Source organism: Poeciliopsis prolifica, unplaced genomic scaffold, assembly GCF_027474105.1.
Source record: "Poeciliopsis prolifica strain line A6 unplaced genomic scaffold, Auburn_PproV2 SCAFFOLD009, whole genome shotgun sequence".
Taxonomy (NCBI): Eukaryota; Metazoa; Chordata; class Actinopteri; order Cyprinodontiformes; family Poeciliidae; genus Poeciliopsis; species Poeciliopsis prolifica.
The window spans coordinates 13,827,380-13,853,723 of record NW_026562384.1 but is presented as its reverse complement, the minus strand read 5'-3'; the positions used below and the strand labels follow the sequence as shown (position 1 = coordinate 13,853,723).

The 26,344-nt window shown below is 40.7% G+C and overlaps 1 protein-coding gene across 1 annotated transcript; it reads right to left on the bottom strand.

Annotated features, from left to right (window-relative positions):
- Positions 1-1,254: 1,254 nt before the first annotated feature.
- On the bottom strand, positions 1,255-25,701 carry atg2a (autophagy related 2A). The gene is made up of 42 exons (XM_055033978.1): positions 25,184-25,701; positions 24,687-24,849; positions 23,387-23,536; positions 23,092-23,194; positions 20,595-20,739; positions 20,213-20,416; positions 20,024-20,123; positions 19,405-19,569; positions 19,008-19,150; positions 18,771-18,846; positions 18,410-18,653; positions 18,034-18,175; positions 17,396-17,494; positions 16,150-16,305; positions 15,301-15,574; positions 14,445-14,517; positions 14,071-14,245; positions 13,849-13,991; positions 12,666-12,787; positions 12,368-12,525; positions 11,890-12,022; positions 11,393-11,577; positions 11,229-11,309; positions 9,973-10,079; positions 9,799-9,891; positions 9,584-9,654; positions 8,464-8,540; positions 7,607-7,777; positions 7,245-7,368; positions 6,569-6,792; positions 6,254-6,483; positions 6,059-6,176; positions 5,514-5,735; positions 5,331-5,432; positions 4,852-4,936; positions 4,379-4,541; positions 4,220-4,289; positions 4,065-4,147; positions 3,856-3,977; positions 3,607-3,761; positions 3,366-3,524; positions 1,255-2,631 (listed from the first exon to the last, which is right to left on the bottom strand). Exons 1-42 carry the CDS (start codon positions 25,352-25,354, stop codon positions 2,395-2,397), a joined length of 6,018 nt encoding a protein of 2,005 aa, XP_054889953.1. The 5' UTR covers positions 25,355-25,701; the 3' UTR covers positions 1,255-2,394.
- Positions 25,702-26,344: the final 643 nt, after the last annotated feature.

Here is a 26,344-nt window from a genome sequence, read left to right as displayed (position 1 = left end):
ATATAACCATTATTGCCATCTGCTCTGTGTTTAAAAAACACATTTTATATCCGTTTGCTTCCTGTAGATTATTATCCAACTTTAGCATCATTTATGTACAAAAAATCTTTCAATGCAACAGTTGTGATCACAGCCATGAAAGCTGCAGTCAGGCGTGACATAACAAACCAGACACATATATTTAGGCTCCCTGTAATTACAATGGCAGCTTGTTTTCTCCAGGAACTGCAATATGTTGCTTCCAAAAATTAAGACCACCTTCTGAAGATCAGGACAAAATAAGTTTTGTTGTTTCAGGATTAGAAAATAATGATCTCTTAATATTGACATAACAGCAAACACGATGCAATTCTTTAATAAAAGTAATTTAATATAGCAAATATTTACCTAATAAAGATGATTTCTAGTTTGGACCGTAAATGGAAAAATTAAAACAAAAGAACAGAGCAAATATTCACTTTTCAGCAGAGCTACACTGGAATGGTTCAAAATATATTCAGATGTCAGAATGGCTCAGTTCGTAAAAATGTTTCAAACTAGTAAATACAAATCAAGCTTTTAGTCAATAACATCCCAAAAGTCAAAGAAAGTTGCATACAAAAGCATAGGGTAAATATTTGTAAAAGTTTAACACAACAAAAACCAAGAAACTGAAGGTTTGGGAAAAAAGAACTTCACACCCTGTTAGTAAATAGACACATTTATTCACTAACTGGAGGAGAGGTCAAAGGTCAGTTCAATCAGAGCAAAGGGCTACAGTAAAACTTGCAGGACTTCTCAGCAGGGGACCAATTCTTAAAGAACAACCTCTTGATCTGGCAAACCAATCAGCAACCTTCAGATGCTGTAGAGATGCAAAGGTCAAAGGCCACAGGAATAACAGAAAAGGTTCTGTTTGGTTCATGCCACAGCCTTCACAGCTGCTTTTGCTTCTCTCCAAACTGCTTTTATATTCGCTTGAAGAAAGGTTTGATGGGAACCATTAGACCATTAGAAAACTGAGCATCAAGCTCACTTTCTGATTTTATATTGCTTTAGTGTTGAAAAATAAAAAAAGCTCTTGAGTCCCACACCCAAGCAGCTGTAAAAAAGGCACTTAGACACTTATAATTAATTATTAAAGTTACATAAATAATGTTTTTATTACTTCAGTTTTAGACTTTTTGTCATGGGTATAATTGTGAGAACCAAACTGTAAGAAGTACAAAACTTAAAATCAAAAGTAATGGCTTTAACAGAACACATCAAACATGATCGGTTTTTATATATATTTTTTATTTTTGTATTAATTTGTATACTTGTGTTTGTAATATACAGGTCATTCATACACTTTTATAGTAAATAGTAATTACACACAAGTAGTATAACAAGCATAAACCTGTCACTCATCCTCTCACATTCACACAAATAATCCCTCACTCAAACAGGAAAACAAAGACAAAAATGTAAAACTCCTTATTTCCTTCCTCCACTATCACCAGATTCAAATCCTCCCAACACTCATTATGAAACGAGTATATCAATACTTATGCGTCAACATAAACACAAAACAAACAGTTAAGCATAAAAAAAAAAAAAAACATTTAGGAAGGCATCTAAAGATGTGGAAAAGGTCAGTCTGGGTCCGTTCAGACCTCAGAACTGCTTTATGCAAAACAGAAGCAGGAAGGAGAGCCACCGACTGAAATCCGTCCGTAAAAACAAATTCATGAAGTCCAGAATGCTACAGGATTTTTAAAGGGCTTCATTGGTTTCTCTTCAGTCACGTTTGGAAGGTTGAGGTCAGAGAAAGGCAACACAGACGGGTTCAAAGGTCACTCTGGAAGGTTTATGGCACAACTCATCAGCGCTGAGAGGAGCAGTGCATAGTGGGCTCAAAACTAAACTAACGGTTCAAAACGAGAACCATTCACAAACATGGAAAAAAAAACAAACATAATCTTCCTTCTTACTGAACTTCAGAATCACTGATTTCCTGATGCAAACTCCCTGTACTGAAGTTATATCTTTTTGTTTTCCAGCTCACAGTCACTGGGTTAAAACTTAATTAAATACCAGCTTTAGCAGGACATAAAGAGTCGACAATCTGCGTCTCATTCTGATCCTTCCTGCTCCTGGTTGGTTTGAAATCAAAGCCAGATAAAAGCAGCGATATGTTGTTACAGAGACATGAAGAGCAAACTGCAGACCGAGGGATGATGAGCAGCAGAAGAGTTAGGTGTGGTTACACGTGTGTAAAACTCTTTGTGTCAGTGGTTGCAGTAGCAGTTAGTCTTTGTGTTGGTTTTGCATTGCAGAACAATATTCCCACACACACATACCCACATGCAGATCCCCCAGCAGACATCGGGGTTCCCACTCGCATTCATTCATTCATTCACACACACACCGTCGTCATTCCTGTGTGTCCTCCGTGCGCCACTTGAGGAAGTCCTCTTTGCGGGCATCGGGTTTGATCTGGTTCCGCATGCCTCCCAGCAGGTTGGAGGTCGCCTCAGAGGCCACTATCAGGGGTCGGACTACTGTGGGCGGGATCTGACGCAGGACGCCACCCACTGCGCCGGGGAGACCTTTCTGCTCGTGGCCGCGGGACGCCACGTCACACAAGGTCTGTGCCGTGTCAATCACTCCCTGCAGAGGAAAGAGTCAACACTGAAAATTAAGCATGTTTGGTCATAACTTTACCTGAAAAATGTTCCGAATATCCAAAATATTCATACTTGTTGAAGTTTGTCACATTTTGTCACATTATAAAGTAATTCTGTCATCATATCCATGGATTCTTCTCTGTGTATTGTGTTGGCTTTCAAAATATTACATGTCTGAATTATGTTTGATCATGTATGTCAGGTTGTGTATGAATATTTCATTCCTGAAAACTTACTGCTTCACAGAGAAACTACCAATTTGTAGGCACAGCTTGCATTTATTGCTGTGGACCCAGATTGACGCTTTAATCTTTGATTTAACCGATGCAATAATGACAAAAACCTTCATAAACACAAACATGTCAGTTATACTGTTGGTCACTGTTGTGGTCTGCTGCTCTTGAAGTTGGCTGCACACGTTTATCCATCTTTTACACTTTGAGTTTTGGACAAGGAATAAACTCTATTCCATCTTCTAAATGCTCTTAGTAAAGTGCTTCTTAAGTTCCTGGTTACCACTGAAAACGTTGAACCATTTTTTCCACCAAACCTTTATGAGCGCATCACATTCGTAAAGATAAATTCCCACATCTCCTCCAGGTAAGGGGCGTTCACTTTGGGACAATTTGCGACCGCTGATTGGTCAGTTGCTGTAAAATCCACTGGATTGATTGACAGGTGGTCAATTATCTTTTAAGAGAAATTCAAACTCCACACCTCTCTGACGGTGTCGTACGCTTTGGCCACTCCTTCTCTGAGATCCGCCGGCTGCGCCGCTCTGCGGGGGCGGCTTGCGGGGGCCCGACCCTCGGTGATGGCGAACCGATTCAGTGGAGGCGTTGGAGACAAGATGTCATACACCGTTTCCGCTGTAGCCTGTAGCGAGGTAACAAGCGCTACATGAGTTAAAACATCTTCACATTTGGACAAAACATTTAGTCTTACAGCATCTTTGTACCTGGATGGCCTGCACCAGCCTGTTGCTAAGCTCCAGAGCAGCTGATGCTGTAGAGGTACCAAACGATGCTGCCCCCCGCTGGAGACCTCGAATAATGCGCCCGTCTTTCCTGTACTGTTCTATGGGCAACCAGAAGAGATCCCTCACTCCGTGGACTGAGCAGACGCACAGAGAGGAAGGAAAGAAAATTAAAATAAATAAAGCAGGTTTAAAACTATAAATGTTTCTGTAGCAAAGGCTTCAGCTTACACAGCTGAACAACTGAGTGCATGGGGCCGACGCCTCCCAGAATGCCCGGCAGCTGATTCTTCCTGATGTCAGTCAGCCACTCTGTGACGGCGTAATGGATCACCTTGTCCACACCGAGAAGACTGGAAACATTTCAAACATGGAAACAGTCTCAAGTCTGTCAGAATTTTAAAATTATTTTATGATGTCTCAAGGTTTATTGTTTTTACCCGTGTCGGCAGCAGAGCCTCTTCAGCTTCAGCTCTGAGCAGTTCAGCTGAGCCAGGCCGATCAGAATCCCTGCAAATGTCCCCTGGGAAACAAAACACCACGCTTTAAAGACGTCTGTAGTTACCGTTTCTGAGCTGTTCTGATGACCTCTCACCTGCTCAATGACCACATGCTTCCCATGATAGTCGAGCCAGATAGGCACTTCAGAGGTGAAACGAAATTCCCTGAAAAGGAGAAGGAATATTCAGTCAGCTCTGATGCTGTCGAGTTCTTCAGCCATCATTCTGTCTGACGAGCATCGCCATCTACACACCGGAAGTAGATTGGCTGCTCAGATGAGGAAGAGGAGGAGCCGGCAGAGGAGGAGCTCTGCTCGCTGTAGGTGGTTTCCACGGAGGCTGTGAGGTCAGGACCGAGACCGACATCTGCTCCGGCCTCCTCAGAGCCTTTCTGGGAAGGATCCACCTTCACTGTGACTGATAGAAGAAACAAGAACAACTCAGTCTCTCAATGAGCTTCACTCTGGGTTAGTTTATCCCCTAAAACTAGCCCATTTAAATAAATGCATATCAAAGACATTTATGTTTGTTGGCCGATTTGAAAAGTTTAAGCAGTATCAATACTTTTGAGAGACAAACAAACAAGTCATTAGAGGCATGTTCCTACAGGTTGTGCTCCAGCAGCAATCATATGCTGTATTTACAATAAATACAGCTAATCTTCTAAATGACATGAAAAACAAAAACCTGAAGCAACCAAAGGGAAAAAGTTTCTGCTTTAACTGACCTTCAGCAGCAGGATCCACAGGCATGTAGGGGTTAACAGAGGATGCTAGATTACTAAAAAAGTCCTTCAGAAAAAACAGCGCATCCTGGAAGAGAAAAACAAAACCACAGAGGGAAAATGACTTACTGCGATGCAAAGAAACCTGGAACAAGTAAAAGGTTTATGAGATACTGAGAGTACAACATTGGTTTTATAATAATAATAATATTTAAAAATGCATATTCATGTTTATTTCTTTTTAAACTTCAAAGACCAAATCATCAAGTTCATTTATTTCTTGTGATTTGTCCTTTAATTTTTTGAATGAGGCTGAAGAAAAATAAAAACGTTGAAACAAAATGTTAATGTTTTTGTAGTTGGGATGAAAGTAATTATAGATTAAAACCTGAAGGTTTTAATGCCCCTCTTGGTGTCACATCTCCATAAAGGTGAATGAGGAGTATTTTCCATCTATATTTGGTCAAAGGCGCAGAGGGTACCTGGTCGATGTTGAGTCGCAGCGGCAGCAGGCTGACCCTTAGGCAACACTCAGGTCCTCCGAGTCCAGACTCTGGTAAAACCTGCAGGGCCTTCACAGTCAGCTGCAACAAGAGCAGAGCAAAGATCTCATCCTGATCTACTCCACCTCGGCTGTTTGAAGTTCAACACACACCCCTCCTTACCATGTTGGAGTGGGCTCGGCGAGGCATGCTCTCGCTGGTGTAGAGGTAGAGGAACTTGTTGAGTTGTGAAGAGGCCAGGCGGTCCCGAACCTCCAGCTCTTGCACGATGAAGACCTGCCGGGACAGAGGCTGCTCCCCGCTGGGGCCGACTCCAGAGGTCAGCGACCCGTCCCCGTCCTGGCCTGCTACTGCCACTGGGTAGGACTCATGCTGGAAGGACACCTGGAGGACACGAGGGGAAGATTCCATAAAAATAAAAAATAAAAACATAAAAATGAACATCTGTCGAGAAGTAGGGCGTCCGATACAACTTTGTCAGTACTGAGAGATATGCACTAAATCATGAATGCAGGTAGAATAAAAACACATCCAACATTTTTCAGATTATTAAATTAAATATAAGAAAGTAATGTGTTTTTATCCTTTTCTTACCAAACAATTCTAATAAAATATGCTGAACTTTGCTGTTGTAAACTGACAAAATGGGGAAAAACTCAAAGATTGAGACTTTGAGTGCAAGCCACTGCATCTACTCAATGCTTCACCTTGGTGAGTTGGATCTCCATCAGCAGTGAGTGCTGACGGCCGCTGCCTCCAGCCCATCGCCAGGAGTTCTGAGGACGGGCGGAGGCGACAGAGCGAGACGGAGAACCACGAACACTCCTGAAAGGGAGACGGTGTGAGAAACGGCACAAAAACGCACTCGGCAATAAACAAAACGGATGTAAATTTAAGAAAACCTGTTTGAGTTCTGAGCATGTACGGACATCGGCTTGCCACCGAAGTCCTTGCCGCCATAGAGATGCCACACCACAGAGATTTCCTTCAGCACCACCCTGGTGTGCGGCACCGGGAATCCGCTCGGAGCTCGCAGCAGGTCGGAGCTTCCTCGAGGCCTGGAAAAGTGGCTGTCCTTCACCTTGATGGGCCCCTCGCACAACACAGTCACCACAGGCTCTCCGTCTCTGGGCTGCAAGAGTTTCACAAGCAGGAAGAGCTTAGGAAAGAAAGGTTGACATAAAAAGAAGAAGAAGAGGAAGGAGCTGAGCTCTCACAGGTATGCCCATGCCAGGCGCCTCCAGGATGCAGAAGTCATCGTTGTCGGTGGACCCCTCGGAGCCATCATCTAGTATCATATCAGGCTGTGCCTCCATCGCCGTGGCCACCAGCCCGTCGAGCTCAGACTCCTCCCTCTGCAGAACGGACGGGCTCTGCTTCGAACCCTCACCAGGAAACAAATAGACGGAGACGGGAGAGCCCCTTGGCACGGAAGGAGACTCTGGAAAAACAGAACCAGTCAGGGGCTTAAACTAAACACACACTGCAAAAACTCAAAGTATTACCAAGTATTTTTGTCCAATTTCTAAAGCAAATATCTCAGTGCAATATAAATAAGACAAAACTAAAAAAGTGACTTATCGCTTATTATTGTTTAGGTCAATAATTCCTTAATATTTATTAAAAAGAACCAGCTTCTTTTTTTCACCAATAAAAATAAAATTTTCCTGTGTTAAAAGTGCAATAATCTGCCAGTGGAGCTAGTTCTTTTTTAATCAACATTAAAATAAGCTCCATTATGTAATTAGTTTTATTTCAAGTGTACAAAGATCTGTATTGGAAACTAAACAAAAATACTTGGTAAGATTTTGTGTTATTTGCAGTGCAAAATACTTTACCGTAGACATCAAGTTAAATTGATAATATTTGGATAACCGCGTCCAGAAACAATACCTGGTTCTAAACTGTCTCTGTGGCTCCTTTCTGTGTCGATTAAGGCATCAGCCAGGTCGTACTGGTTGATCTCTGCGGTCTCAGCTGGAGGACAAGGCGGCAGAGACGCAGGATTTTCTGATAGCTAACACAACGTTGGACAGACATTAAAACCAAAACTACTTATGGAAACTGTGTTGTTTTATTAGCACCTTGTAACAAATGTTCAACATTATCTCTAACTCAGGTTTCTAATTTCAGCCTCAAAGTTCCTAGTTTTGCAGATTTTTTTGTTTGTAATTACAAGTTAGATGCATTAATCAATTAAAAAAACAACATATCTTTCAGGTTAATGAAGTGCAAATTTCATTAACCGGTCTTACCGGTAATTTCTGACCAGCTATTTCAGTAGGCGAGGTGTGTCGTGGCGGGGGGTGCAAGTCCCCCTGGGCGACCAGATACTGCAGCAGATTGACCAGGGCGGCGCAGGAGTCTGCGCAGGTGTAGAGATGCACCACGTTGTTGGAGCAGCGCAGCTCAAAGAGAGGCTGCAACTGAAGCACAAACGAATCCATTAGAAATACCTTCATGACAAAAAACCAACCAGATGCCATCAAATTGATATTTTAACAACTTAAAGACTGCTAGTCAAGTAGGATCACTCATTCCTACGCCGTCGGGCTCAGAGAAGTCCTGTGAGAGCAGAAAACTAGTGCTGCAGCCAGGAGCTCTGATTGCAGCTCAGTTCCCAAAAATCTCTCAACACGTTTTTCTTCCCAGCTATAGACTATTTAGCAAGATTTAAGTGTCAACGCTCATATTGTGACAGCTTGAAACTAAACAACCCAGCTCCTTCAAATAAGCTATATGAATAAACTAAAACATTTTTCTATACCAAAATAAAATACACAAGCTCTGATTAGCCCTGATTGTTTGGCTCAGACCGCAGCTGCATCAGTGCTGTGGGAAGACTTGTTTAGCATTTTCTTGCTGATTTTGGTTTCAGGTCCAGCAGAGAATAAAACTCGAGGTAAATTACTGTCTGAAGCCATTATTATAGAGAAATCTAATTATAGTGAAATAAATATTGATAAACATGCGGCCTACTGCTTGTTAGTGGCTTTTCGTGGACCTTAAACATAATTATGTTTCTTTACCTTTATACTGGTTTGTTTTTCTCTGCCTGCAGCTAAATATGATTAAAAAACCCAGAATGGTAAGAACACAGAGCAGGACTTACCAGCTTCCCAGCATCGCTGCCTTTCCATGTGGTGATGGCGAGCTCCAGCAGGTCAATGTCCAGAACACACACGTAATCTGTGGGACACAAACACGCACAAGGTGATCTTCCATCACTGTCCCTAAGATTTACATAAACTCTTTCAGTTTTTACTTTATTTCATCTAAACGCAGTTTTATGTGCTGCTTCAAGTGTGTTTTACTTTAATAAAACGAGTGCAAGATTGGATCATTAGGACGTTATTAGCTTGTTGCTGCTGCAGGTGCATCAGGAAGATGCTGGACCGTGGGGTGTACTTACACTTGCGACATGCAGCTTTCCTCATTAGCTCTACCTTTGTTTAATAAGTAACAACTACGTGGATGTATTATATTATTTTTTATGCGTGCTGTTGATTTAAATCATTTCAAGTTCAACAAAAGCCAGGGGAGAAATAAGGAACAAAAATTTAAGGAGACAGTACTTTCTTTTTAACGTGACTGACTAAACACGGATAATCTGTAAAAACATTAATAAGGATGCAAAACAATTTATTGACTTATGGTTAATAGTTGATCAATGGTTTATTAGACTAAAATGAGCTCAGATTGATTAACTATTTTTAGTAATCGATTTGGTAATGCCATCCAGCAGAAAGCGCCGTTGGTCGCTCTTAAGCCAGTTGATACAGAATTAAAGGACCATACCAGAACAGGGAAGTGAAACGGTCCAAACAAAGTCCAGTGAGGATTGCAAGATGCACTTCATGCAGCTTTTGAAATATTAACATTCAATAATCTCCATGACTGAGCTGTTTATAGTCAGCAACCTAATGGGTTTGTTATATTTTATAAACATGTCTAAATTTAATAATGTGAGAAAAGCATAATTTTCTGATTATTCAGTCAGTATTGAATACAGCTGACACAAAGACATTTAAAACATAGGGAGGTACTTCTTAATAAATGTACCCTTTGTTATGGAAAGACACTATAAAAAAACAATTTATCAATTGGCCAATCGATAGGATAAGTTAAATTAATAACCTTATTAATTGATAACTTGCATCCCTAATTAGTACACCATCCTTTCTTGACATAATCAATGGCCATTTGTGTAAAGGATATCCTGGATGTTTTACCTTTCCTCAAGTCCACTGAGTCAGTCTCACATTTGTCAGAGAGGTAGAGAGCAGAATCATCCAGGATGAACCTGGTGACAAAAAAATAGACTTTTAAAAAGCTCTTACAGTCAAAAATATCACCAGATTGATCTCAATTTCAAGGAAACATTTCAATTAGTCCTCTTAAAACAATGCTATGGTGACTGCAGTGTTCGGTCAGAGGTCACCAGTACCTGAGGTGGAAGGTGGCGGTGTCTACAATGATGTTACTGGACAGAGAAAATGACTCTGCTGTGAACAGGACTCTCAGGGGCAGATACAGAGGCCTTGGAAGTAAAACAACCAAAAGAAATGAATAATATATATCATTTTGCTGTAAGTTCAATAAACACTCTTTAGGTCCGTACCTGTAGTCCACAGCACAGGAAGCGAGGTGTGTGTGGAGGATGGTGATGACAGCCGGTGCCGTGTAGCCCAAGATGGGGTCATCGACAACATCCAGGAAGTCAATCAGCTGGAAGTAAAGAAAACAAACAGGAGGATGATAAATATTTTAAATGATTTTACTGGGCAGTGAAACAAAAACACCAGCAGCTGCAGCACAGGCTAAAGAACATTGAGGTTAAGAAAACTGTCACATTTAATCACATTTTACTTGTCAGGGTATAACTTTATGTGCTTGTTATCTCTGGCAGGAACAATCTTATTTTTGGAAGCGCTCGCTATTTTGTTCTAAAGAGCCTTCAGATGGAAAGCAGACTAATTACAGCGACAAGTATAATTACACTTGGATCACATGTGTCCAAACTGTCTGGCTTTTTCATTGTTCCTTTCTGCCGCCAAGAAAATAAAACATCTCAAATTAACATTTTTTCAGTTCAGCCGTGTCCAGCTGTGAGGAAGGGAATCTGTTTTTCCTGAAGCCGACACGCCTACATGAGGAATGAACAGCCAATCACAAACGAGAATATGAGTGACGTAACCTCGGGAAACAACAAAATTAGTTACCAGAAAGAAATATGCACAAGGAAGGACACAAGGAGGAAGGAAAGGAAGGAAAGACAGAGGGAAGACAGGAAGGACACAATGAAGGAACGAAGGAAGGAGAGGATTTAGGACACCAGAAAAGGAGGATACAAGGAGGAAAAAGGAAAGAGGGAGAAAGTACAAAGAATGGAAAGGAATCAAGGAAGTACAAAAGAAGGTAAAAAAGGGAGAGTAGAATGACACAAAAAAGAATATGTGAGGGGAAGAAAGAAAAGAGAAAGAAACAGAAGGAAAGAAGGGACAGCACAAGGAAGGAAGAGACCTAGGACACAAGGGATGGAGGCCAGGAGAGAGAAATAAAGTACACAAGAATAGAAAGGATGGATGTGCAAAGGCAAGACAGGAAGAAAAAAAAGAAAGGCCTGTGTGAAAGGGAAGGAGGGACACAAGCAGATAAAGAAGGAAGGAAATAAAGGACACAATAAAGAAGGGCATGAAGAAGGAAGGAACTCAACTTCCAGATGGTGTAGGAACAGTGATATGTATTCAGATTTCAAAACAATTTTTTCCATGACATCAAAAATTGTTGCTCAGTTTGCAAAAGTTTCATTGAATCAATTAAATATTAGGAGAAACATTTAGACTGAAAGGAAAAGGCGTTGTTTAATTTCCTCACCTGCTCGTGCCAGCTCTGGTTGCTCTGCGTCATGTAATGCCTCATGGTGGCACCTTGCAGCTGAAGAGCGACCAGGAACTCCTGTAATCAAGCAAAAATGTCTTCTTGAAGGTGATGCTAAACTTCCTGTTGCAGCCTGAAGCTGGTGCAGAAGAGAGACCAACCTTGACGTTCCTCTGCAGGTCCAGCGTGATTTTGATGGCTGTAGACAGCATCTGTGGCTCCTCTTCCCGTCCTCGTACACTGCTCACTCCCAGCTCTGTGGGGTAGATGGTGGGGTCCAACTGTGTGGGTGGTGTGAAGCTGGGCATCTCCAGCCTCTCTGGGACGGAGGTGTCCTTAACCACAGCTAAAAAGGTAAAAAATATATACATTTCCAACGAGTCACAAAAGCATCTAGAGTTTCTAAGGAGGAATGGTTCTGAAGTCGAGATGACTGGTTTAAAATGAATGGGCAGATAAATGGTTGGATGAACAGATTCTTAGGATAACTGGACAGAAAACAAAGTCTTGAAAACTAAAAGATTTTTTGGACTTCAGTTTCTTTTTTCCACACTTTGAAAATGCTCACCCAGAAATTTTCCGGTCACAATAGAATCCCTTTGAATTATCGGCATTATCTAACAATGAAAATGTTTGCAAATGAGACCACAATGTGCACCTCGATGGTAGAGCTCCACTCGTTTGCTTTCCAGCGTCAGGAAGTTGAGGTTGGGATCATTTTGATGCTGCGCCACGCTGAAAATCTTCCCCCCTTCCAGGTCAAGCACAAGCTCTCCCTGAGTTTCATCCTCCTAATGTAAAAAAACAAAAACAAAACAGAAAAACTACATGAATAAAACGATGCTGCAACATGAATTTCAAACTGAGCTTAACCTTAACTTCCAGAGTTTTAATACTGAAAAGCAGATATTACGACATTAAAAATGGTGATTAATGTCGAGGAAACACGAGTTTTGTCTCATTAGCAATCGATGTACATTATGCATTTATAAAAAGTACATTGAAGAGAAGACTTAGACGTGACTGCTAAATCACTTAAGTATACTTAAAAAGGGGGAAAAAAATTATTTTTGTATCATTTGACGCAGTAAAACTCATCAGTGCCACCCTCTGAATTCATCTTCCTCCTGGCTCACCTTCCTGTCAGTTCTGGCTTGCAGGCGACCTTTCCCAATGATCACAGTGAGGGAGAGGAGGCTGAGGTTGTGGCTGGGAAGAGGAACTGACTGCTGCATCCTTCCAGATGAATCGCTGGCCAAGTAAAACTGAGGCTCATCCTCTTCAGAGTCGGAGTCTGTGGCAGAGTGTGAAGAAAACGGTTCAATCCAAAAACAATACAAATGCCAATAGTAGATATTTGGCACCGCAGCTGTTATTGTTTGTCATAAATCTATGTCAGGATTAAATTTTTTCCATCAGAGCAGAGAAACTTGCCCAGTCTGAAGGCCGACTTGCACAGCTGGAACTCGTCGTAGGGACGGCGGCTCTGGTCGGGGCCCAGGGCCGAGGGAAGAGGAGGGGGAGGCGGCTCCCACATCAACAGGTCATTATTGATCCTATTGGAATAAAAGGGAGGATGGTGGAGAACTCAGATCCCTCGTCAAAATGACAGAGAGCCAGCACACAAAATAACAATCAGCTTTAACGACAACCAAACTTTCAATATAAAACTCTGAACAAAACCAGCTGAACTTAATTCACACTTTGCTTCCAGAAGACAGATCTGCTTGTAATTATTTTAAAGTAGTCTTGATCAATGGTTCTTAAGTATCAAAGTGTTTCTTTGTTTTTGGCTGATTTTTCATGTTTCTGACTCACTTTCTTCTTATTCTTGCATTCGACAGTATGAATAAGAAGTGTGTCGAAAGTGGAAAAATGGAAACATAAACAAATGAGTGCCAAGCTTAACGTGAGGCGCATTTTATTTAGGTGTATCAAAGTAAAGGGGGCTGGATTCAAATGCATGTCACACTTTCAAATTTCTTTTAAGCTATTCTTATTTTTTCCCTTTCATAATTATATGCTTCTTTGTTTTGGTCTAACACAAAAAATTGCAATAAAATTCAATGATGTTTGTGGTTGTGATGCCACCAAATGTTTTGAGAGGACACACCTTGTTGGTGGTAAAACTTCGTCAAACTGTTACCTTTGGTATTTACTTTAGATCCAACTAACAAAATTATTACTATTGGCTCTTTGTAAAGTTTTTATTAGCATCACTTTTGCTACTCGTCACAAAGACATTCTGTTTTTTGCTAAATTGTTTTTCATATAAAAATAATAGACCGACAAGTATCCTGAAACTTTTAAATGCAACCCCCCTCCCATTATCCTGAATCAAAAGGCTGAATTCACTCAACATCGAATCAGGTGCATTGGCTAATTGAAAAATACTAAAATAATGCTAAAAATAATGAAAATCAGTCTAAGTAAAATAGAAAAAAACATTTTTTTTAGTACTTTTAAAAACCTGAACATTTTTTCAAGAACATTTGGCTGCTTGGAAATAAAACATGAAGAAATGAGGTTTGGTATAAGACTTTTGCGCAATACTCTCGAAAAAATGAAAACTACAGAAGGAATATTTGAATCCAAGATGAAGGCGGTTGAATGAAACCTGTTGTAGATGCTCTGGAAAGCCTGTTTGCTGGGCAGGAGGATGTACGCCAGTGGGAAGCTGATGTCCACCGCGCACTGACACTGAGCCACACATTGTTCCTGAAACTGGAGCATTTCCGCCGGGTCAGCCGGAATCACCATCTAATTCAAGAAAACAGCATCGAGTTAGCAACAAGAAAGCTGATGTGTTGAAATTTCTCAGTTTTGAGTGTTAGCACACCTCTTCTGTCTCAAACATGGTGCGGTTAGAAGAAAACGGTGAGCTGGGTTTCTCGTTGAATTCACAGTGGCTTTCGAAGAAGGTGGCCCCGAGATCCTTCATGAGGCCCAGGTTCATCCCACTCAGACCCGCTGCTGGGCCCTGAGCCTCACTGCCGCGCACACGCACCGATATCCTGTTGATGGAAACATTTTCAGAATGGGTTTGCTCAAAAATAATTAGCTGATGTTTCTATTTAAACTCTTGAAAAATATTATCCACTTGTCTACCCATAAAAATGCTTAAACACAATGGCTCTGGAAGAGGTGAGTGTTTTTCTACCGTCCTGCATTTTGGTCATTATAGTGGTCATCATTATCTCCACAGAGTCTAACCTTGGTAAAGAGTCGTGGTTTTTCTTCACTCTGATGCAGGGAAAGGAGCCTCCCTCCCAGCCCTCATACCACCCTGGCAAAACACATCAAGGTAAATATGTGATGAAGTATTTACTAAACAAAATGACAACCATCTAATTTAAAGGATGTGCAAGAAACAAGGAAGTCAAGGTTAGAAATCAAATCACAACATTACATTAAGCTTTACAATATGGTCTGTTATATTTTCTAAACACAGATATTGTAATTTATTTTCATACTCGGACAGAAGCAAATGATCTGCGTAAATCACGTCTAACTGGACTCTGACTCCCTTTAAATTTAATCTACAAATCACAACCAGTGATACCAGCACCTCCCAGAGAGTTTACCTGCTGCAGCAAAGCACTTGCACTCACCCAGTCCATAAGTGTGTGTGTGTATTTAATTGGAATCAACAATCTGAGAGGAAATCTTGTTTTAGGGTCTAAAATCTGTCAAAATGCATAATTGAACACTAAGTATTGAAATAATTCAATAATTTGCATGAAACTTTTAATGGCCAAACATATCACTTACAAATATTAAATATAGGTGACAAAGGAATTAAATTACACCAAACTCTTGGTTTATAAAGCAGATTTCTGCTTCACTGAGACACACAGGTTATTTTCAATATTCCTGTTTAAGTTATGCATTTGAGAAATGACTACAGAAGATGTTTTATCAACATAATTGTCCAAATTTATGCAACACCTGTACAAAGACTCTTCTGAGGTGAAGCAGAAACAATATGCTGGCAAAGACTAGAGATACACTGGTATAATAATGCCAAAAAACCCAACCTGACCCTTTTTGTGGCTCTGTGTGCCCTCACCATGCATGTCTGTGAAAGAGGCCTCAAACAGCTGGGTGAGACAGGGGCCCCACTGTTGCCCAGGGGCCGGCTGCTGGCTCTGCAGGTCCGGGGCCTCCTGGTGCTTCAGCTCCAGCTCCGTCACCTCCAGCACCAACATCTCCTCCCTCACTGCCCTCTGGCATGGTGGCCGACGCAGTGGGGGAGGCCGCAGGTCTGGGATGGGGAAGCGAAGTCTGAGCACAGCGCTGGGGGACAGGAGGGTGAAGGACGAGCAAAGTTCGACGCTCTGGGTCTGAGAAAACAGAAAAGAGATCCTTCTTGGACTCATTTCCGGAATATAAGCTGAACTTGGATTTATAGAGGAGATTCGGTCATGATCAACCCTGTAATCACAGCTGACCACTGCTTTATTACGGAGCCGGGAGACTGAAAGGTTGATATCAGGATGATCGGAGAACTACTGATTCCCTCTGAAACCAGACAACTTTTTAATATTTGCGTCAGCACAAATTTGATCAGTCAGACATAGCAGAATGATGTCTTCGTACAAAGACTTTAATAGTTTTGGTTTCTCTGTGTGGCGATGACATAAAAGTTCATGGCTCTGGACAGACACACTGACTCACTCTAAACAAAATTACGAGAGGTGAGTTTTAAACATGCCTTTCTGCCCAGTCGGCAGTCTAACAATGATACTTTGTGGTCTTGATTGCCGACAGTTAACAGAAGGAAATAAGCACATGCAGAAATACTGATTTATATTTCGAGTTCTCTGGGTTCCTTTAGTGTTTTCTGGCTTGGGTCTTAATTTTTTAGGGTTTCTGGTCTAAATTACATTAAAAGGCAGTGCAGTGTTGGCGGTTCCACCTGTATGAGTCCTGGTCCACAGTTCTGGCTCGGACAGTGGCTGAAGGCTCTGCTGAGGCTCCCAAGGCGGCTGAGGATGTCCAGGTCCAGCTCGGCGCTCAGCTCCGCCAGCTCTACCCGTACCACGCTGTCCCGCCGCAACACACGCTGCTTACCCTGCGAACACAGAATAATACATTATATACAGCAATGTTCTGAGAGCAGCCATTAAGTTTTATCCTCCACCACAAACAAAACTCAAAGTAAAGCCAAGTTTGTGTGTTAGATGAGTCCTGAAACTCCACTGGCAATGTATACGAGTTAAACTAAATCTTTCAGGATCAACATCTGCAAACACTTGTAAGAAGTAGTTCATTTTTTACACTTTGGTGTTTCCTCAAACAAAATATAATCAACTGGAACTTCACTTAGTAACAGAGAGTGATTTTGTTGAGGTGTTTAATAAATACAAAAATCATTACAGCTAAAAATCCACAACTTGATCTAATTACTTAAATGTGAAAAATCAATCATTGCTCCAAGACTCTAGTGCCTCTCGTAAAACCACAGAGATTATATTGTGGAAACTTTTTAACACATTTGGATCTGTAACCTTATAAAACCTCCAAATACTTTCCTATTAGTGCTAGTCTGGCCACATCCAGAGCAAAATCAGACTTTATTTCAACAGAAAAAAGCAACAGACTTCTGAAGAAAACTGCACTTTGATCAATAAACTCTTTAATTCAATTTATATAAAAAGATACCATAAGGTGAGTAGCGTAATTTCTGTAAATCATTGCGCTGGGTGAAGTAAGGTAGAGTAACACAACCTCAAATTCTGATGGCAATGAGGCTTAAATGAAGAATAAAGCAATGCTTTTTAATATGAAAACCAGCAGTACGAGTCACATTTACAGAAATAATTAAGCTGAGAACAGATTTAACAAATAAGAGGCATAAGGTAACTCATAGGCATAAATGAGACAGTGGGAGTGGAGAGAGGAGAGTTTCTTATCGAGGCTCTAGTGCGACGTCTAGTGCACCTACTGTACTTTTCCAGTTATTGTTACATATAAAAAAATATTTCAAACAAATTTTTCAGTTTGTTGAGTTGAAGCAATTCTCACAAGCTCATTTTCTCTATCAGTGTCAAAAAAAAAAGTCTGAGTGAGTTTAAGGAGAGGATTGCATCCCCCTGTTAGACCTTGAAGATGTAAGTAAAACATTTTTTAAACAGTTTAATGTGTTGAAACATAGTTCATACTTTTCGCAGGTGTTTTTCAGTGAGGCTGTAGTGTAGCTGGGCGCATGGTCTGGCTGCAGCTCCGACTGTAAACAGTCCAGCTTTCTGGAACTGAAGTAACTGCAAAGTGAAAAAAAGAAAACCATAAAGAAAACAAAGTTTTATTGGCTCGAGGTGCTAAATTCATTTAATTTTACAAATAAGCTTACTTGACCAACATATGAGTCTCATGTTTTATCACATAATTGTCTTACATTAGAAGACAATTATTTAAATTTTGCATAAAGTCAGGATTCGAAGTTTTCCAAACTTTGAGTTCAAAATTAACTTACAGGACATATTTCCATCAGTAGCAGAACCTGATAGGAAGGATTGATTGATCAATAGATGAAACAGTTGGATAATATTTAGACAACCAGACAAGTAATAAAGTCTGGAGATACAAGCAGTTATCCAAACTTTATTTCCCCTTCTCTTCAAAATTAGTACTTAAAAATACTTTGAACTAACTCCAGATTTTTCATTTATTTGCAAAGTAGCTTGTCTTTGATAATGAAATTGTTTACCAAAGACAGTGTGACCAATAATGACAAACTTTTGACATTCACAAACAGGAATAATAATGATAATAATTTTAAAAACAACTGGTTATTTTGTACCTCACAGTAATGAGGTTTTCCATCCTGCCAGAGGCACTCCAACAGTTCCAGTCTGCTGAAAGAAAGGTCTGAAGTCACGGCCCGACAGCGGCGTCTCCCGCTGCGCGTCTCACATGTCACCTGCACTGCTGCCCCCGTCAACCTACGAGAGAAAACCTCACAGTGAATCGGTCTAATGAAGAAACCCACCGAGGGCTGTAACTCCAGGGAGTAAAACTTGTAACATATTACTCCATAAGCATATTGACTCCTAAATGTTTTTCACTCCAGTTTACTAAGAAAACATCCATCTACCTAAAACCCTTATTGTAAAAGCAACTACTCTTACTAAAATCTATTTCATAAAGTTAAACCTCAAAGAAACAGTTTTTTGTACCTGAGATTGGAGAGTGGACAGGCTGTGGCGAAGCATTTTCTCAAATGGTTGAAGTTTTTATTGGTCAACATGTTCTCCTCGAATGAATGCAGCCCTTGGAAGAACACCTGAGACACCAGAGCTAATGACGAGGCTCCATCAGAGGGCGGGTCCTCCTGCAGCATGGTCAGAGTGAGCCCACCGAGGGTCAGACGCAGCAAGGCTTCAGGTTTCAGCTGCTCTGCCTGGCCACTGTGTGAGCGCCCTGCAGTTACAGACAGAAATAATAAGCTTGTGTTTTGTAGTTAATACTGAAAACGAAGGTGCAGCAAGTGTTTTATTTAATCTAGACTCTGTTCGCTACTCAAATAGCTGACTTTACCTCTGATCCTGCTGGTATGTGGCAGGCTGGATAAGCATCCTGCTACAGGATATCTTCTAGGACAGCTTGCCAAGCCCTGGCATGAAGGAAATCAAAAGAAAGTACAGAATTTACTGAATTTGCTAAAAAAAATATGTGTTCAATAAGTATTTATCCTGGATACAAATGGGCTCATCCTGGTTCTCTGCTACATGTTTAAACCGTGAAAGCACACATGTACACAGATGGAGGCCGTACCTGTGCTGTCAGAGCTGCCGGGTGCGTCAGGCTGCTCAGACTATGTGTGGAGGACTCCATGTCGCTGTCCGACAGCTCGCTGCCAGAGCGATTGGACATAACACTGCTGCTCATCCCTGCAGGGCCCATGGAGTAAAACATTTCTGGACAAACACCAGGTCAAAGGTTAAACGCTGCAGTACTTAACTTTACTGCAGTGTACTGTTTCACATGTTCTTTTCATCCTTTGTAGATCTTATATCAGACAGGATGTATTTAGTTCATCTATTGATTCTACTAGTCTGGCACTAATTAAGCCTGAGTGATGCTAACAAACTTTATTTCTGCTTTCCATAAAATGCTTTCGTCACAGTTAAATCATTTATCAGCATCACAGGGGAACTTCTGGTCGTTGTACCTCCATTCTCCAGGCTGGTGACGTAGGGCTCCAGGTGGGGCTCGTTCTCCCACTCCCTGTCTTTAGGACTGGATCCCAGCTGCTTGCTAAGATCCTCCTCAATCAGTCGCAGGTCCTCTGAGTCCAATGGGCGACTGTTCACTCCACCACACTTCTGCTCCGGCTCTGAGGGTAAAGCAAAACAAAACCAATTTTAGTAACAGAAGAGACAGACAAAACATAGAAACTGCATAAAAAATACCATCTATGAGTCAATTAATAATCAATCCCCAACTATATAATGACCTATATAAGCACAGAAACAATAAATATATTTTCAACTGAAGAGCATCAGAAGAGTGCTTTTCAGCAGCTACTATGTACACAGAAATAGAGTTAGAAATGAATGGTCCAGTCAAAGTATGGACCAAAATCTAGACTTGATGCTCTAGCAGATGCTCTCCACCCAGTCTGACTGAGATTAAGCTACTTTACAAAGAATGGGCTAAAAATATGTTATCTAGATGTACAAAAGTGGTAGAACTACACACTCATAAACAAGCTAATAAAATTATGGTAATCAGAAAGAAAAATCTTAACTATTCTTTCTGATGGCAGAAAAGCATTTATTAAACTGTACCAATGTCGATGCACAGGGCTGCCAGAAGGTCTGCTAGATGAGTAATTTGATCCGGAGACAGCAGCATGTGGATACATCCTCCCCTCCCATCCAACTCCAACTGGTGGGCAAAGAGGAGGACAGAGGCATCGATTTGAGAGGACATCCATTTTCTGCAACGCAGCAAATTTATAAGACAGAAACACACACCTTTGGTCCAGGCAGCATGTCGTTCTGCTTGATCTTCACTGTGGTTTCAATAGAGCCAGAGCATCGCCCTATGAGCAGCGGCTGAGACGGGGGGCAGGTGGTGCTTTTCAAGGGTTTGGCTTCTTCCCCTCTCTCCTCATCCTCATCCTCCTCCTCTCCTTCACTGGCTGTGGCTGAGTTAGGATGCACACCCCCAAAAGGACCCTGGGAGATAAAACAATCATTTTTGTCCCGGTTCAGAATTGTTTACCTCTCATAAAACATGGCTTTACTGTACAGGAAACAGACACAACCCCTCTGAGGCTCTGCAAAGATAAGCAAGTGTAGGAAGTGGATGGATGGATGCATCCAAAACTTGCAGGACTTTAGTTGCATCCTTTACCTGGACAGCACCGATGATGTCATACAACAGCTGAACCTCCGTCAGCTGGAGGATCTTGTGCAGAAAGGCGGGCGGCTGGTGGATGTCGACAGGCACGGCAGTCTGGCTGGATGGATCTTTCACGGCTTCATCAAAGTACTCCAGGCTTGAAAACACACACACACACCCACAAAAATGTCTTATAACTCAGAAATTGAACTATAAACTGAAGTAACAAGACCTGCAGTGTGACAGCAATCAGACTCAAACTGAGAAAATAGCTCTTTGATAAATGAATTCTCTTATTTTTATTGGTCATAGAAAGGAAAGTAACATTAAGATTCAGTGATCAACCTTTTCCTGACATATTCTTATCCATTCATAGACTAAAAACAGAGGGAGATCTTAGGTTTAATGTATTTACAGTAATGAATAGAAAAAATTAATATTTTTTCAGAGTAGATCTTCTGGGGGAAAATTAAGACAATTTTTCACTTAGTCTATCAGACTCAGTGAAAAATATTTAGTTATCATTAGACTGCCTGATATATGAAAATTATGCAATACTGATGCCATTTATAAAAACTATCGTGACTCAAAATGTAATTATAACTCATATTTTTCTGCCTCGTTTCATTCTTTACCTTTACACATTTATCTAAAACTCTCTGTGAGTTTTATCATCTTAAACACCAAAAACACACCTGGTGTGGGATTCAGAGCAGGCAGAGTCCATCCAACAGGCAAAATGTATAGTTTATATGCAGGGGTTGAATTAATCACATATCAAATGAAGCATCCAAAAACACTGACAAATGAAATGAGATACATTGTGCAGCTCCAGTTATTACACTTGGTGTATCCATTACATAGATTTGGGCTTTTGTGCCTCTAAATAAAACTTAATTTCACTGAGAAAAAAATGTTTCCCTTTTTTTAAACTGCAATTGCAAATAAAACATTGAGATCATAAAAATATAACTATAAAACGTTTTTCTTTTAAATACTAAACCAATTTGACAATGTCAACCTTAATAATCATAAGAAATAAAATTTAAGTGGAACAAGGAAGCATTTGTGTTTTATCCAGTTAAAATCTAACAATCGATCTGACTGCAGAGGAAATTTAACTTCTGGACCTGGAGCGCAGTGTTCTGCTGCTGCGGGTCAATCTACTGCAGTCTAGATTTCCTGCATCACAGGACCTCTGTTTCACACGTTAATGAATTCCAGCATGTCGCATTGCTGCAAACATGACAGGAGAGTCACTGACCGCACATGGACACAACTCACCTCAGCAGCTCTGTCAACAAACCGGCCTAACGGGAAGGGTTCATCTGAGGCAGGGAATATGGCTCATAAAAGCAAAAGCTTGGCTCCTTCAGCCTGAGCATATTTATAATAAACATGTTGTAACACATAATTCTTGGATTATGATGTTACACTTTGGAAAACCAGATTTTTTTTCCTCTGACTTTGCAGAACCAAACATAAAAACTAAATGAAAACTGATGTAAACCGTAAAACTCTTTCTTGTTACCTCTATAAAATGGCAGTAGCATGAAAAATAAAATAAATCATTTAGAAACTATTAACTTCTACGTTTTTCTGAGAATGCAGGTTACTGTGACCACTTTTCAAATGAAAGAAAAAAGACTGACCGCTGCACTTAACATGATTACATACACTGCAGTAAAACACAGCCGTCGCCTCCTTTCTGCTGACTGTGAGCTCATCACACTCATTTATTAAATGTCCAAGACACCTTTAGTCCAGCGGAGGGAAATGAACTTATCAATCCTGACCCAGTTAGAAATGAGCTTCACCCTCAAAGCTCGTTGGTGAAAATTATTCATGTTCATATCAGAGGAAGGACCTCTTCTTTATGTCTGCTGAGGAGCAGAAAAGTTGAAATCCAATTTCAGGTCTTTCATCACTGGCAGCAACACAAGCACTGATGTAAGAGTTTCTTAACAACACTGATAACAAAAGGAGAGATTTTAGTTTTAATCTGAACTGTGAGGAATCCGGTTTTTGATTATGGCGCTTTGCATCTAATAAGGACTGTAGATTGCATTTGTGCTGCTGTAAGAGAGATCCATTTGTTCTCTAAGCTATGTGTAGATACCACTGAATTATTAAAAACAAAGTATTTATAATGTTGTGGTGAACTCATATTTGACTCTACAAAATGTAGGTTCAGAATTATGCCATTAAAGAAAAATGTCTAGTGTTAAAGTAAACTTTCATCAATAAAACCAAAATATCACCTTTATGTCACAAATATTTTGATCTATGATGAAAGGCAGCAATGAGTGTTTACAGTTAATGAAGGGAAGATGCATCTGTGCAACAATATTGTAAGATCAGACTCTTTTAATATATATAAATTTATACATCTTATATCATTTTCACAACATTGTCAAATAGCATCTAACTTGACAAAACAAGTAAAAAAATAGTTTTTGTCTTTATATTTGATGTTTTACAGAAAATCTTAAATAAATCAGCAGCTTACCGTTGTATGTGCACTTCTAAGGCAACACCTGTTTCCAGGTCCAGGGGCTGGTGCTCAATGCGGACGATGGTGTCTATAAATGTGACTTTGATGCGGCGGAGAACTGCAAATATAATTTATTTAAGAGATTAAAAGAATAAAGAACATCAGCTTATAGTTTTCAAACTGTAGTTTTTACTGTAAGATGTGACAAGTTTGTTTTAGTGCATCACATGTAAAGATGAGGATAATCAGTTCTACTATCAAACTCTTTCTAATTTATGAATGATCATTCTGGCCTAGAAGATCTGCTCACCTGTCTCAATAGTTTGTGCAAACATCTCAAGTCCCTCCAGTGGGGCAGGCGGCTCCTCGGACGCCTCTGGAGGGTCCTTTAGGCACTCCTGAGCCAGCTGCATGCTGGAGGTCATGCTGGACGACCATCCCTGTGACTCCCAGTGTCCGCCTTTAGATGGACAACGAGACGGGATGATTACAGTCATCCTGATGTTACAGAGCATTAACTATCCATCAGCAGTGGTTTTTCTTGTTGCACAGCTATGCTTTGAGATGTTATATAGGAAATGCTGCTGGTTCCCTATCAGGGATAAACATAAATAAAAGTTTTTTTTGTTAGACGCAAAATACAAATTTGATGATTTATGTCACTGTCAGATGGATGCTTCTCAGGTTCAAGATAACCAAAACTACAAAGAGGGGAAAGGAGCATCGATTTCCTCTTGGTTTTATCTTTATTACTTCAATAAAAGATTAATTCTGTTAAAATCATGTCACTGACTGATTCAATCTTTACCTTTTAAATTCCTGGTAAGCTTCACAATTCGCTAAGTCACTCTTCTGGGCAAACAGTAACTCAGTTCACACACCTCATTTAAATGAAGCATCAGCTGATGATAAATCAGATGCAGCACTAGTGACAGTTTATACAGCATCTTTAGTCATATAGTTTGATGCAACTGCAACAAGAATGCCAGGCATGGCTGCAGTCTGCGTATTAAAGTCAGTCACACTATGAAACTAGACGGATTCTAGGCTGTAAATTTACTCATGGATATGTAATGAGATTTTAAATCTGGACTGCTCCAGCTGACTGTTGCTCCTGCAGCCTCAACAAGCCAGCAAACACCGACTTCATTTCAAAAGCATTCTCTCTTTCTCAGGTTCATACATGAGGCTTTTCTAACACAAACAGTGATAGAAAAGTTTTACAGTTCAATTGAATTCATCCTGAAAGACGAATTATTACATTTCAAATAAATAAATAATGGTACTCAGCTGATGATCAGCTGGCTGAAGAAATGCTACTACACTTTTCCCATCACTTAAAAAAAAGCAGAAATACATGGTAGGGAAACTGAAAGACTACCACCCATCACTCATTTTACAACTGAAGTTGGTGAATTACAAGCCTCATGCCTGTTTTTGCATCAATCCCTGTGAAAAATCCAAGTACAGAAGTACAGATGACACTAGTACAGCTGTAATGATCAGTGTATTATTTTAGCTGCTGTTGGGGTAATTGTTGTTCTCCTGCATTGCATATAAGCAGGTGGATTATGTGTAGACCTGAAAGGAAACTTGAGGGTTAAACTTACTGGTTCGGTACTTGGGTCGACATGTTATCTGGAGACCAGAAACTTCTAAGGTGCAATGATCAGTCAGGAGAGCCTGCCAGGGGATGGTCACCTGTATGCTTCCCACAAAGCCGTCCACCATCTCCAGGGGAGCCCCGAGAGACTCCAGGAGCTCATTGACCGCCTGTAAGAAGGTCAAATCAAGAGGAACAACAAACAAGGATGTGGTAAGGACAAACAAAGAGAAAAAAATGCCTCCTCAGATTAGCTATTGACAATTGCTGAGCACGTGGCAAATACATCCATCTCGGAAAGTAAAAATAGCACTAATCCGGAGGGGAGGTGATGATGCGTTTCTGCTGAATGCATTTCCTCGAAGAAACAGGAGCCAGGCTAAAAACATGACGTTGGAGATTGTTGATGAACTGTGTCGGGAGTGCAGTTGCGACACAGTCAGGAGTGCAGGCTGCGTCCCACAATAACACAGGACGTCTGCTGCTTCCTTCACGTGAACTCACCCACACATCGAGGTTGATATTCGTGATGTCACCGCTGCCGTTGTACAGGTCCAAACTGAGCTGGTCGAGGCTCAGCCGCTCCTGCAGAAAGTGACCGAGGTAGTGCTGCAAAAGGTACCGACAGGCCCTCTTCTTGATTGAGCCCGACCAGGGGAAAAGCCAGCGAGACATAGGGCCAGAGAGTGCGGGGAGAGGGAGCAGAGAGGTGGCGGAGGAGAACGAGTGCGCCTACAGTCCTCTGGAAACTGCATAACAGACTGAAACAAAGTGTTCAGGAACCAGGAATGAGCCGCAGCTAGCTACAAGGAGCTAAGGAAGGGGACAAACCGTAACTCCACTTCTCCTCCGAGCTTCACGCAAAAACAACAAAATTCCTGTGTGTCAGGACCAGCGAGGCTCCTCCGCTTCATGAAGAGGACTCACTCCAGGCGAGCGTGACTCCCTCGGCTCATGTTTTCGCTTCGTTTCTGTCGAATTACAGCGACAAGTCCGGGAGATGCGTCTCTCTTGTTTCGGGGTTGTTTATTGTTATCATACGCCAACTGAAAATACGTTGAGCGTTCGTGCGTAAGACGTCGCCGTGACAAACGTTTAACCCGGAAGCAGAAGGACGCTAGCCAAGCACCATTTTACTCAGGGCATGTTGATTTACTGTTACTGTATCAATAGAACTAATCTGGTTACAAGTTCTTTGAAATTTAATATTTTGTTTAACTGTGAGGCTATCACTTTTCTATCAATATACATAAATTCAAAATGCCCATAATTTACCAGACCAGATTTTTCAGTTAATGTTTGGTCCAATTTTAATACAAATATTACAATCCAGTATTGAAAAAAATGAAAGGAAATTATATGGAGTTATATCCAGAATACAAGTATGTTAGTTTGACTAAGATTCGATTTTATACCTCCAAATCTTCCCTCCCTTAGACATTTTTACTGTTCAATCAATCTCACTTAAATGTGACAAATCTAGAGTTGTAGCTCACTATTTTAGTTTTCAAATATTTTATCATTCTGACAAAAGAAAATAAATATTGTCACATTGTGCAGATTTTTATGTATCCACTTAGAAATGCATATGAAAATGCAAACATTAAAATTTTAAGTGAAAAATTGTATTGCCTAACATGTAATAACATTTCTTTCAAGTACACT